Source organism: Uranotaenia lowii, chromosome 2 (genome assembly GCF_029784155.1).
Source record: "Uranotaenia lowii strain MFRU-FL chromosome 2, ASM2978415v1, whole genome shotgun sequence".
Taxonomy (NCBI): Eukaryota; Metazoa; Arthropoda; class Insecta; order Diptera; family Culicidae; genus Uranotaenia; species Uranotaenia lowii.
The window spans coordinates 244,358,890-244,370,908 of NC_073692.1; the positions used below are offsets into that span (position 1 = coordinate 244,358,890).

The 12,019-nt window shown below is 36.0% G+C and overlaps 3 protein-coding genes across 6 annotated transcripts in view; 2 read left to right on the forward strand and 1 right to left on the reverse strand.

Annotated features, from left to right (window-relative positions):
- LOC129746206 (mitochondrial fission 1 protein) overlaps positions 1–8,039 on the forward strand; it is a 318,769-nt gene extending 310,730 nt beyond the window's left edge. The window contains exons 2-5 of one of the 2 annotated variants that reach the window (XM_055739766.1): positions 5,036–5,069; positions 5,134–5,188; positions 5,347–5,460; positions 7,129–8,039. In XM_055739766.1, coding sequence (XP_055595741.1) covers positions 5,144–5,188; positions 5,347–5,460; positions 7,129–7,422 — 453 coding nt within the window. In that variant the 5' untranslated portion in view covers positions 5,036–5,069; positions 5,134–5,143 and the 3' untranslated portion in view covers positions 7,423–8,039. Of the gene's footprint in view, positions 1–4,890; positions 5,070–5,133; positions 5,189–5,346; positions 5,461–7,128 lie in introns of those variants that run through there. The other variant, XM_055739765.1, reaches the window with a different exon arrangement.
- Positions 2,579–3,109, forward strand: LOC129746207 (uncharacterized). The gene is made up of 2 exons (XM_055739767.1): positions 2,579–2,684; positions 2,752–3,109. The coding sequence occupies exons 1-2, from the start codon at positions 2,635–2,637 to the stop codon at positions 3,011–3,013; spliced, it is 312 nt and encodes a 103-aa protein (XP_055595742.1). The 5' UTR covers positions 2,579–2,634; the 3' UTR covers positions 3,014–3,109.
- LOC129746205 (uncharacterized) lies at positions 7,814–12,019 on the reverse strand. 3 transcript variants are annotated; one of them, XM_055739761.1, is made up of 5 exons: positions 11,514–12,019; positions 10,103–11,455; positions 8,608–8,801; positions 8,392–8,545; positions 7,814–8,337 (listed from the first exon to the last, which is right to left on the reverse strand). In XM_055739761.1, exons 2-5 carry the CDS (start codon positions 10,350–10,352, stop codon positions 8,078–8,080), a joined length of 858 nt encoding a protein of 285 aa, XP_055595736.1. In that variant the 5' UTR covers positions 10,353–11,455; positions 11,514–12,019; the 3' UTR covers positions 7,814–8,077. The 3 variants fall into 3 exon arrangements, with proteins under 3 accessions (XP_055595736.1, XP_055595738.1, XP_055595737.1); XM_055739763.1 differs by lacking the exons at positions 10,103–11,455; positions 11,514–12,019 and adding exons at positions 8,911–9,130; positions 9,251–9,616 and having other exon boundaries at positions 8,608–8,838; XM_055739762.1 differs by lacking the exons at positions 10,103–11,455; positions 11,514–12,019 and adding an exon at positions 8,911–9,239 and having other exon boundaries at positions 8,608–8,838.

Below are 12,019 nucleotides of genomic sequence, written 5' to 3' on the forward strand. Positions count from 1 at the left end.
TTCAAGTTGGCTTTCTTATGAGCTGGTTCCGTTGCGAATCATTCTGCCTCAGGCACGAGTACCGGAACCCTTCCAAAAGAAGAAAAGCAAGCAGCTCTCGGAAGCAAAAGTACCCGAACAGTTTCTATATGTTTTCCGAAAAGGAGTACAGTTGAGGTGGTAAATTGTAGCTGGATTAAAGTCGAAATCTGCAGAAGATGTGAATCAGTTTTTATTAGTGCTCAATTTTGTAAATATACAGATTTGCATATAGTAATACACGTTAATAAAACAGGTTTTGAATTATCGAGTTATTTTTCTGGGTGGGGTCCAATCTTGTAGTTGACGAATGTTTCCAAAGGTAAGTTTAAGGCATGCACTAAATGAAACTTTATTTCATGAATTCGCGCACTCTTCGGAGGTGATTTTATTCTGCAGAAAACAACATTAAAGAGTCTGTGATTAAATCACGACCAGATAAAGACTACTGACAGAGTATCTGTACCAGAAAACTGCTACCGCTAATGTGACTTATACCAGATGGCTTTTAGTGGCAAATTTTCTTCCTACTGTGCAGCAAGGACCGCGACCGATACAGATTTATTAGATTGCTTGGAATCTCCTCCAATTTTAAAGGCTTATCGCTGAGCATCTCCTGGTCCAGTTTCAAACAATCGTCTAACCTTTTTATCGGAAGGTCTGACAATATCAGCTTGGTCGTTCTGATACTCCTAAAAGGCTCCCAGTAAAATGACTACAATCCCCGGTATTCTCGATTTAAAATTCGAAAACTGGAACAACTGCAGGGCGGCAAACACGAAAATTTCGAATATGTTTACATAACAAGCTCCAGCAGATTGTTGACACTTGATGTTTTCATGTCATTTTTGACATTCAAGTTTTGATTTATAGCAAGGTTTTGAAATTGCTTTAAAGCAGTTTTCAAAACCTTTATACACGCATGCATGTTTTGGTTTTCTAGAGAGGTTTAATAATTGCTATGTAGGGCTCTACTGAACCAAAAAAAATTATGGTTATAAAACCATTACAAAATTTAACAGGAGTTTTATAAAAAGGTTGTATTATGGTTTTAAAGCTATCCTAAAGGGCATTCTTATAGAGATCTTCATAAATTACTTTACATAGCAAATAATACTTCATAAATCCCTTATACAACAACCTATATTTTTTATAAAACCAATCAGAGTTTAAAATGTTGCTTGGGCAAGCTTGTTTATTTGAAACAGTTGAATAAATTTGTGATAGTTTAAATCCTTAAGACTTTATTGAAGTTTACAAATTTAGTTTTTTCTTTTACTTTTTGAGAAAAATGACTCAAAGAATTTTCCTTTATTTAGGGGAGATGAGGGCATAACGAGCACCCGAGGCATAATGAGAAGTCGGTTTTTCTACATAAGTACGTATTTTCTTAAACAAATTTTCATGAGGAATTGTTTCGTACTACCTATAGTATTAATTTTTCACCAAAAAAGAAATATCCTTTTCATATTTACAGAAATATTAAATAATAACCAGCTAGGTTCTCAAGTGACGAAAATATTATAATTTTTGAGCACCACCAAATAAGCTTTTATGACCTTTAAATCATCTTGATCTGAAATGTATGCACTGCAACATGATCTACACATTGTTTCTAAATTTTCAGCATCATAAAATTTTTGATTTTTCACTTTAATCAATTGTAAAACGCGTTTTTACTTTAATTTGTTCACTAGAGGCGAACAGAGCACTTTCAATGAAGGCATATTGAGCATTTTCTGCCGGAGAATCTAGCAGCGAATTCAACTCGATGAAGTCAACTGAATAATAGAGCTACAGCTTAAATTGTATCGTCTGACCATTTGGCCTATTGGTTAGATGTCGGAGAGGTAATCAGTAGACTCGAGTTCGAATCCTGTCCGAGGGGTTTTTTTTTGCACATACCATTCATGATTGATTTTTTTTATTGTTATATTATACGGCTAATAGCATCAAAGCATCATCCGTCAAACAAAACACCAGAAACATAATGTATGAACATGTGTTAATTCTTTGAATTCTACAAACAGACCTAGATTATTTTGTTATTGCTTTGTTTGATGAATCTACGCCTCACCGTTTAGTGCAATAATGATAAAAAATGATAAATGAAGAAAAAAAATCACCTCCACCAGGAATCGAACTCGAGCCTACTGAATATCTCTCCGACATCTAACCAATAGGCCAAATCGTCAGACGATACAAGTTGAGCTGTAGCTCTATTACTCAATTGACTTCATCGAGTCGAAATCGCTGCTAGATTCCCCGGCAGAAAATGCTCATTATGCCTTCATTAATGGTGCTTATACTGCCTCGGGGGGTTTCTCATTATGCCTCTACAGTGACTGCACTCAGAAATGAAAAAAATATCAAATTTATTTTTATATAGTTATCCTGTTATTTTAAGGCGATTAATAAGTTCAGTCATTAAAAAATAAGCATCGCAATATTATATTTTATGCATTGGAAACATTTCTCCTTGAGAAATCATCCAGTGCATAAAATTTAGATCAGAAACATTTCAAGCTGTCACTTTTTTTCTTTTTTTTTTGGCGGTTGATGTTTGTTGCTGTTATTGAACTCGAAAAATTTATCGTTCAACTGGTGACACAAATAATGATTTCGGGACTATTCAATCAAGAAAAACCATGCTCGAGAATGGAAATGTAAGTACCACTGCCATCCGGTGTCTGATAAAACTTATAAAATTGTTTTTTTTCCATTCATTCACAGATTGGATTGTCTCAAGATGTTGCTGCAGCAATTCCGGTGTGTTGGCCATGCTGCTCGAGCAGCTCGAAATTTTTTTGACTCGGACAAACGACCGGGTGATGGGTTCATACAATCAAACCCACAGGAGGTGTCCATTGCCCGGAACGATATTCCGCTGATGATTTCACGATCACTAGCAGAACTTCATCGAAAATGTCTGCCAACCTTTCGGGTAATTCAATCGGTGGCGAAGTTACGTACGGGTACATCTAGGAACAGTTAGTATCACTGTTTTGGTTTATGCTGAACCAGCAGCTCCGTCTAGTAGAGTGGATTCTGTTTTATTTTTATTTTTTAAGTTTAAATTTTGTTTTGTTTTCATTTTGGGCTTAAAATAAAGATCATTTTTAAACTTTTTATCTCTTTATATTTATTTGTTCCGAAAAATTTTCATTTTGGTGCAATAATTATTCATAGTACTGCTATAACCGCCGCTGAATTACTTTTTACGAACACCAGATGTCACTGTTGTCCATTTCTCAATGCATAAATTTTAATCGCAGAAATATTTCCCAGTGAGAAATATCTAAGTAATTACACCATGAGAAATATCCTTGTGCGTAAAGAGGGAGAAACGTGAAAATACCTAAAAAGTAATCGTTTGATATTTTATTTATTTCTGAGTGTGGTTTTCAGCTTTCGGCAAATTTTTTTAAAATGCATCTTTAAACGTTTTTATCTACTTTTTCAAGTTTCATCCAATTAGACAATAGACTTTTTGAGTGTCGGAACACGAAACAATGATGTAATTCACATATAACAGCTGTTCTCTATGGTTAAATAAGCATTTTCCTTAAGGTGCCCATTATGCCCTCATCTCCCCTATACTTAATTTATTTGATTATTTAGATATTTTAAAATTGGATTGTCCCAATCAAGTGCTTGACAATTGTCAACATGTCAAGTGCTATAATATTGCGGTTACTGGGAAAATTTCTAATCGCGCGACGGTAGCCTTCCGTGCGGTAGGCTAGCCGGAGCAGTAAACACAGTTAAAAAATTCACTCTTACTCACTAATTTCATTGAAAAGTTAAGAAGTAAATACTTGAATCAATCTTCAAATCATTATTTTGCAAGAGAGGACACATGAAGTCATCGGAATGAAATATTATTATTCTTAGTATTCATGGAGATTGAATTAATTACGAGCGTTAAAATCCCAGACAAAACAAAAAACAATCTACATTATTGAAAACACATTTTTCCATAGCCTGAGAATTAACGAATTTGGCATGACGAAGATTTTTGATGCGATAAATGCGTCTTTGATACTTTATATGCTAGCTTTATATGCAGGTCGAATTCAATTATGTTGTCGTAAAATGTAACAAATCGTATATGAGAAGTTAAAAAAAGGAGTTGTGTACGGTGAATAATCTATTATAGGAAATAATACCATTCGCATCGCAAAAAATTGGACTGCGCACTCATAACTGCGAAATTTGTGCAATCTGTCGAATCAGTATAAAATCTGACGGTTTTCTACACGCTAACCGCTTTTCAGTTAAACTTTATACGGATAACTCCGACTGCAAAACATAGCACGAAATCCAACATTCAATGAATGATCGCTACCGTGTCGTCGAACTCTAAACTTATTTAAACAACTACAGGTTTTCATTTTTTTGGTGAATTTGTCCGCTGATTGAACCCATCGCAAACAGGTTTTTTTATTATTCATTTTTCCGTGATTTTGACCGCTGATTGACCAAGCTCAAGGCAAACACAATTTTTTGTTTTATAAATATTTGGTATACATGTTTGTTTGACAACTTTTTATTAAATCATCTTTCAATGTTTTCCGCTTGTTCATCTGATTTAATTTCAGTCGATAAATAATCCTTATGTAGAACAATGCTAATTTTTTTCTTGAATACTGTAATTTTTTTTACAGTGGTACCCTACGGGAGCCCAAATCAGCTATCGCAGAAATAGAAAAAAAGAGTGGATCAGCAATAACTAACGGCGTGTTCGTAAACTGATTTGTTTGGGTGATGTATCGATTTGTTTGGTATATGTCAAATCCCCTTAAAATGCTTTTGCATACAGTTTGTTCAATTTATGAACGCCAGCATCGAAAGAAAAAATCACTTCCATAGAACAAATCAATTTACGAACACGCCGTAAATATTCATGCAATGATGGAAGTAAAAATGGAAATCTAACAAATGTTTGAATTCAGCGCATCAGGCAACACTGTGTTCGACAAACAACATTCGCAGAAAAGGAAACAAATAAATATCATCAGTTATCAAAAATTGCCACAGAATCATAATTTGTAACTATATTTTCTAGATTTTATTTCGCTATTTATATTGAAACCTTTTTGTTCTTTGTTTTAGTTTGTTCAGTATGGAGGACCTTTTGAAAGAATCCATATCTTCGTCTGAACTGGAGGTAAGTAGAAAGAAAAATGACAAATCAACAATTTCATCATCACAAAGATCTAGAAGCTATGAATCAGGAGTTTATTTGCCTGGTTTGCATCAACACAACAGATGTATTTTACGACTCCTTTCAATGTTTTGTGTTGATTCAAATTTCTCCTATTTTAGAAAATCGAGAAAAAATATAACCAAGAATTATACGAGAAAACCCTATCAAATACAACGCAATTCGAGTATGCCTGGTGCCTGGTCCGGAGTGATTTTGCCAACGATATGAGAAATGTAAGTTGTTAAACTTTTTAACTTTCTATTTTCAACATCAGGCTTGCGGTACACGGTGTTTAAATTTCGTAACCAAAATGGTCAGCCTTTCCACCTTATAAGACATGCGATTTTCTTTGTTATAATAAGCTGCTAGCTTTTTAGTACTTATCGTTACTTGGGCATGGCTGGCTGGCTGTGGATATGAAGAACCAATGAATGCTGTTGCAGAGGCATCGGAACTTGTGAGGCAATCATAGTTCAAACAGCTTCATTCTGAGCCTTTCATTGCTTTTTGCCTTCTAATCAAGCAGTTTTTTTTTTTTTTAAATAATTCATGGTCTCACGTACAAATAGTTTCAAGATTTTAATCAATTAGGTAAGATTTCAAAATTAAACTAATCTAATGGTTAGCAAACCAATAGTAAAAGATACTTTGAATAAGCACGACAACAGCAATTGTACAAGTTAAACTAAAACATTGAGATACTTTTCGACCATATATGTTAATAGCTTATGCTAACGGGTTATGTGGGAGAATGATTGCTAACCCTCATGCGTCCCATTTTTTACCTGTTAGAATTCCAGGAGTATCAACCTGCCTGAGACTAAAACCGCTAAATCTATCTTGTTTGTCAATGGTTTTTAACAAAATTCATAGACTAAAAAAACTGAAATTGAAAATTGCAATGAAATTCAAATATGATTACATAAGGCAACACAATTCTCACAAAAAAGGTTTTAATTCAATGGTAAACTTTTACGAAAATAGTGACTAACTTAGACTTCTTCTGAGATAAATGTTCTAGTTATTTTCTTATTCTTATTTTTTTCCCAATTCTACAAAATACAGGAGTTTGACGAAATTTTAAAGAAGATTTCAACCAAACGGAAGCTTTGATATTTCTTGAAGCATAGGTAAAATCGTTTTGAGGTCTTAAACAAAGCTGTTAAATGCGTTATAATCTTCAATATCAACTACACGAAGACTTTCTTGAATAATGTGATAATTAGCTGTATTCTTATCTACAAAAAATCTAAAAATTGTTGATTTTAATGTTTTAAAGCGTCATATTTATGAAACTAAACTCTCTAAGCAAAATCTGAATCCTTGGTTGAATGAAGAGTAATAAGTAGATTCAAAATGTGTTTACAAGTTGTCATGTAGATTTATCCAGTGCAAATTGAGTGCCATTCGTCTGATTTCAAAAATTCACTGCCTCGAATGAATATTGCTTCACGAGGCCGGGCCATGTTGTGTAGGTGTCCATCGTCATTTCTGTTGTTTTGGCGGCCTCAAAGCAACCTGTATTTTCAAATGTGTGGCATTGAACTAGGTTAGGTTCATAAACTCATACAGTGCTTTTACACGACTTTTTTTTACTTTTTTGTAGGCAGGTCCTACAAAATTCAAAAAAAAAATCCATTTGCGTAGCATGTAGCTTATAACTTCAGCTTTCTTAGGCACTAAGAGTGTGAGCATTTGATAGTTGACCTTCATTCTTTTTTCCTAGATGTTTTTGATTTTTTTTTTCTTAGACTAAGAATAACGCAAAACTGAGTTACTGTAGTTGAATAAAAAATGTAAAACCTATTCCCTATGAAAAACTGTGAAGCATTGCCGAATTAAAAATAGGTTCTTTACACGTAATAATCCTTCTGATAATAAGCATACATTGATGATTGTAGGGCGTCAAACTCATGGAAGATTTGTGTGTGAAGGATCCCGATGGCAAACGAGACTACATCTACTACGTAACCATCGGCTACACCCGCCTTAAGGAGTACTCGACGGCCATGGAGTTTGTAAAGGCATTTCTGGAAATCGAACCTACCAATCAGCAGGTCCTACGCTTGGAGGAGTACATCAAGAAAAAGATGCACACCGAGGGCATGAAGGACGTGGCCAAGGCGAGCGGAGCAGTTCTCGTAATCGGAGGAATTCTCGGTCTCGGGTTGGCGGCATTGGCATCCAGAAAATGAAATTCGGCCAAACATTAAACAATAACGGCCATGCTATGTAGTACAGGATTTATAAATTATGTTGAAACGGTTATATGCATGAAGTGGACATGTTTCTTTTAATGAGCTTTTTTAAGGTTCCATAAATATACATAGAAGAAGAAAAAATGCTATGAATTATTCCAAAACACTTAACTTAGCTGTTGCTTTTTCCGTTCCCAATGTCTCCAATATATTTGAAATGTTAGACTCTCAAGTAGCAATCGACTCGAATTGAGGAAACATTCACATACTGGACGTCAAGTATATTTTCGAATGAATTTTTGTTGCACACATCTAATCAACCATTTATCTAAAGAGAATATTTTTGAATATCAATGAAAAAAGTAATGATCACGATACTTGTTTTGTAAATTTTCCTGAACTTGTGATATGCGTTTGTACCTATAAATTTCAAACATTATAGAAAAAAGGAAAAATCGAGACGACGTCGTCAACCTTTGCTGGATTCCAAAGAGCATACACGACTGAAAGGGGCGAAATAATACACAGTAAGATTGCACATAAACTGAAACAATGTAATATGTACTAGAATTAATCAGATCATAATATATCAGAATGCACTCTATAGTATAATATCCACACAAATCAAAAGTTTTATTTAACTCAGAGATGCTCACTCCAAAAGATGGGCGTAGTTGTATCTGTTCTGGGCCAAATATTGATTGGTAAAATTAGAATTGTATGAGAATTCTGAGTTTTTTCCCGGTGTGCTAATTGTCGCAACATAGCTATTTTGTGAAGGTTCTAGCGCAGATGATTTTACTTCTGGTTTAGTAGCGTCGTTGCCAAAAAGGTCTCTGTACTTTTTTGTATTAACGATACCAATAATTTGATACAATGCCAGAACACAAGCCCATAGATAAAAAAAGAATACTGAAAAGAGTTTTTGTTAGTGAAGTTTTTTTTTTGTTTCTGTTTAATTCTCACACAATCCGAAACCACCTGCGATGGTTATTGCAATCAGATCTCCAAGGTTGATACTTTTCTTTATCACCATCATGGCAATCACATGGACCATCGTTATTAGTGACAGCCTTACAAAATCGACCACGATGAAAGGTAAAAGCAGATATTTTTGAATCTGGGAACAAACAAATAATAAAGTACACTTTCCGTTGCAGTTTTAGAGCAGAAAATTCAAACCTTATAGGCCCCAACTATCATGACAACGGCACAAACGACGTTGGCTCCCAGAAAGGCAGCCACTGCGGCGAACACAATATCAGGATCGGATTTTGTTCGCTTCAACGCCCACGTGAATATCCGTTCCTGGTCGTAATCGTCCATACGTTGCTCGATCTTGACGGCCTGTTCCTTCAAATATGCCGCACCTCCACCTGTTAGAAAAACAACAAAGGGAATCGCCGATTGCAGCTTTGAAAAGAATTGAAAAAAGGTAAGTGAGTTAGGAAGTAACAACTATCTTAGGAAACACTAAATCATTACGATGGAAAAAATCCCTATGACGATGCTTCCCAGTCGCGTCGAGAAGTAGAAGCAGCACCTTTTCATGCAAGGCATAATTCGGTTCTGACGAATGACAAAAACAACTGAATTCGTTGGTGGGCTTTGATTGCATGTCCTGATCGAGATAAAAGATAACTAATGTACCATGTAAGGTGGTAACTCCACTGCATGACAATGCTTAATAATGTTCTTAATGCATCTGTAGCAAAGTTGAAAAGAAACACACGAGAAAAAAATACATTTGAATTTGTCGCTTACTATTCCGTGGTCTCTTAAATATTTTTTTTTAATAACTATTTTAATAATTGATATTATTTACTTATCTTTGTCAATCTCAGGGTGGCCACAGAACCGGGAATTGGAAATCGAACCGGGAAAACTGGGAAAGAAACGAAAATTCATACCCAAAACCAGAAAAATTAACAAAAGGAAACCGAACTTCAGATTTGATTCTAAGATCAGGGATTTAACTCAAAATTCAATTTCCAAGTCAGAATTCAACAGTCAAAAAATGTTTAAGATGAATATCATTCGTTTAAAAATTTTAAGACTACTTTTTGAGTTCATTTCAACAATCTCTACATTGAAAATACTCACTAATTCTACCGGAAGAGTTCAAAACTGCCTGAAAGAATGAGATGAGAAATTCAAAAAGTCTCATAAAATTTTTGTTCAATTTTCGCACATCATTACGATTATTTGAAAAAAAAACTATCAATCATATCAAAGGGAGCAAATTAAAGTTAAATTTGTAACGTTTTGGTGTGGCTAAAAGCAAGATTAACAAGGTCCTATCAAATGTTGACTTAAGCGCCAAACTTCCTAAGAAATTTGCCAACACTCACGTTAGTTTTGCCCGGAAGCTAGCGGGAAGTCGTGAATCCGTAGCTTGTCTGAAGGACGCAAGTTTCAAAATCAGATTTAGGCACCTTTTAGAAAGATAGTTACAATTTGTATTGATCAACATTTAAATCTAATTGCGTGGCCAAAAAAAACACAACACTCATGAGCGTTCACTGGACACCGCTTGAAGATCAGCAAAATCGGCTTCCGACGGCTGAACCGGACAAGATCGTATGAAATCCAAGAGAAATCCAAAAGGCCGTTGGAGTCCTAGTGGAAACCAAGGTCGACTTAGTCACACGTTAAGCAAAAACTGAAAGTGACTTACTCGGCCCTTTCTCGTTCATTGCTTTGGATTGCGAGAGCGATCGTTCCTTCTTTTTAATCTCTTTCAATGACAAGTTTTGTTGGCAATGAAAATTGCCGATCCCGCGAAAAGCGGTTTCTAAACGAAGGGTCTGGAAACCCGGATCGCTCTCGCGGCACTTCATCCCGTCGCACATTCCTCGCACAGTGGTGGAGTGATGTTTGGAGATAGCAGCTTCGATTGATGGTACGGCAACAACTAGGTACCCCATGGTACGGCACAGCACACTATCACTTGGTCGAACTTCCGACCGATCGGGAGAAGGCCCAGAAACGAAATGATCCTCGCGCACCGTAGGTACTGCCCTTATATCAGTTTTCTACCCGTGCTGTTCGCAGCTGACGATCGAGGTTTTCCGATCGAGTGTTTTTTGTTCCTTTGTTCGCACTCATGTTGATTTCAGTGGTGCCCAAATTGACCTGAACTTGAAATGCTACACTACCGTCTTTCCCAACGAAAAAAATTAAATTGTTGGCATAAAGAATTTAATTTTTTAATCTTTCAACTGATCATGAACATACTAATAGAATGCTCCACCGGGAGACTTTAAAATTGCAAAACGAAATGCTCCAAAACATCATCGGAGACTTTAAAATGATCCAACTGATATGAAAGCTTAATCATCAATCAACTGATCAAAACTAACATTAATAAATTTGCTTCTCAAAACTAGAAAAGACTTTACTTAAATATTAACTCGGGTGCTCCGCTATTCAGCAAAGACTTTTTTTCCAAAACGAAATTCAAATTATCTTGAGAAATTTTACAAGAATATTTAATCAAAATATTGATGAAATATCATTTAGAACCAAATCAAAATATTTTGATTCAAGGCGAAAATGAACGAAACATTTCCAAATTAAAATTTGTTCACAAACAATGTCAGACAATTACAAGTTCAAAAAAATTACACAAAATCAAAGCAAATTAGGCCCCACGTTGGGCGCCAAATGTAACGTTTTGGTGTGGCTAAAAGCAAGATTAACAAGGTCCTATCAAATGTTGACTTAAGCGCCAAACTTCCTAAGAAATTTGCCAACACTCACGTTAGTTTTGCCCGGAAGCTAGCGGGAAGTCGTGAATCCGTAGCTTGTCTGAAGGACGCAAGTTTCAAAATCAGATTTAGGCACCTTTTAGAAAGATAGTTACAATTTGTATTGATCAACATTTAAATCTAATTGCGTGGCCAAAAAAAACACAACACTCATGAGCGTTCACTGGACACCGCTTGAAGATCAGCAAAATCGGCTTCCGACGGCTGAACCGGACAAGATCGTATGAAATCCAAGAGAAATCCAAAAGGCCGTTGGAGTCCTAGTGGAAACCAAGGTCGACTTAGTCACACGTTAAGCAAAAACTGAAAGTGACTTACTCGGCCCTTTCTCGTTCATTGCTTTGGATTGCGAGAGCGATCGTTCCTTCTTTTTAATCTCTTTCAATGACAAGTTTTGTTGGCAATGAAAATTGCCGATCCCGCGAAAAGCGGTTTCTAAACGAAGGGTCTGGAAACCCGGATCGCTCTCGCGGCACTTCATCCCGTCGCACATTCCTCGCACAGTGGTGGAGTGATGTTTGGAGATAGCAGCTTCGATTGATGGTACGGCAACAACTAGGTACCCCATGGTACGGCACAGCACACTATCACTTGGTCGAACTTCCGACCGATCGGGAGAAGGCCCAGAAACGAAATGATCCTCGCGCACCGTAGGTACTGCCCTTATATCAGTTTTCTACCCGTGCTGTTCGCAGCTGACGATCGAGGTTTTCCGATCGAGTGTTTTTTGTTCCTTTGTTCGCACTCATGTTGATTTCAGTGGTGCCCAAATTGACCTGAACTTGAAATGCTACAAATTTCCAATCGAAATGTAAAAAGATGCT

Excerpts from the sequence above, each read along its gene's own strand:
- LOC129746205 (XM_055739761.1), bottom strand. The coding sequence starts at position 10,352 with ATGGGGTACCTAGTTGTTGCCGTACCATCAATCGAAGCTGCTATCTCC. Across the intron at positions 8,802-10,102 it reads AATGAACGAGAAAGGGCCGA|GTGGAGGTGCGGCATATTTG; the intron begins GTAAGTCACTTT and ends TTTTTCTAACAG. Across the intron at positions 8,338-8,391 it reads CGCAGGTGGTTTCGGATTGT|TATTCTTTTTTTATCTATGG; the intron begins GTGAGAATTAAA and ends AACTCTTTTCAG.
- LOC129746207 (XM_055739767.1), top strand. The coding sequence starts at position 2,635 with ATGATTTCGGGACTATTCAATCAAGAAAAACCATGCTCGAGAATGGAA. Across the intron at positions 2,685-2,751 it reads CCATGCTCGAGAATGGAAAT|ATTGGATTGTCTCAAGATGT; the intron begins GTAAGTACCACT and ends ATTCATTCACAG.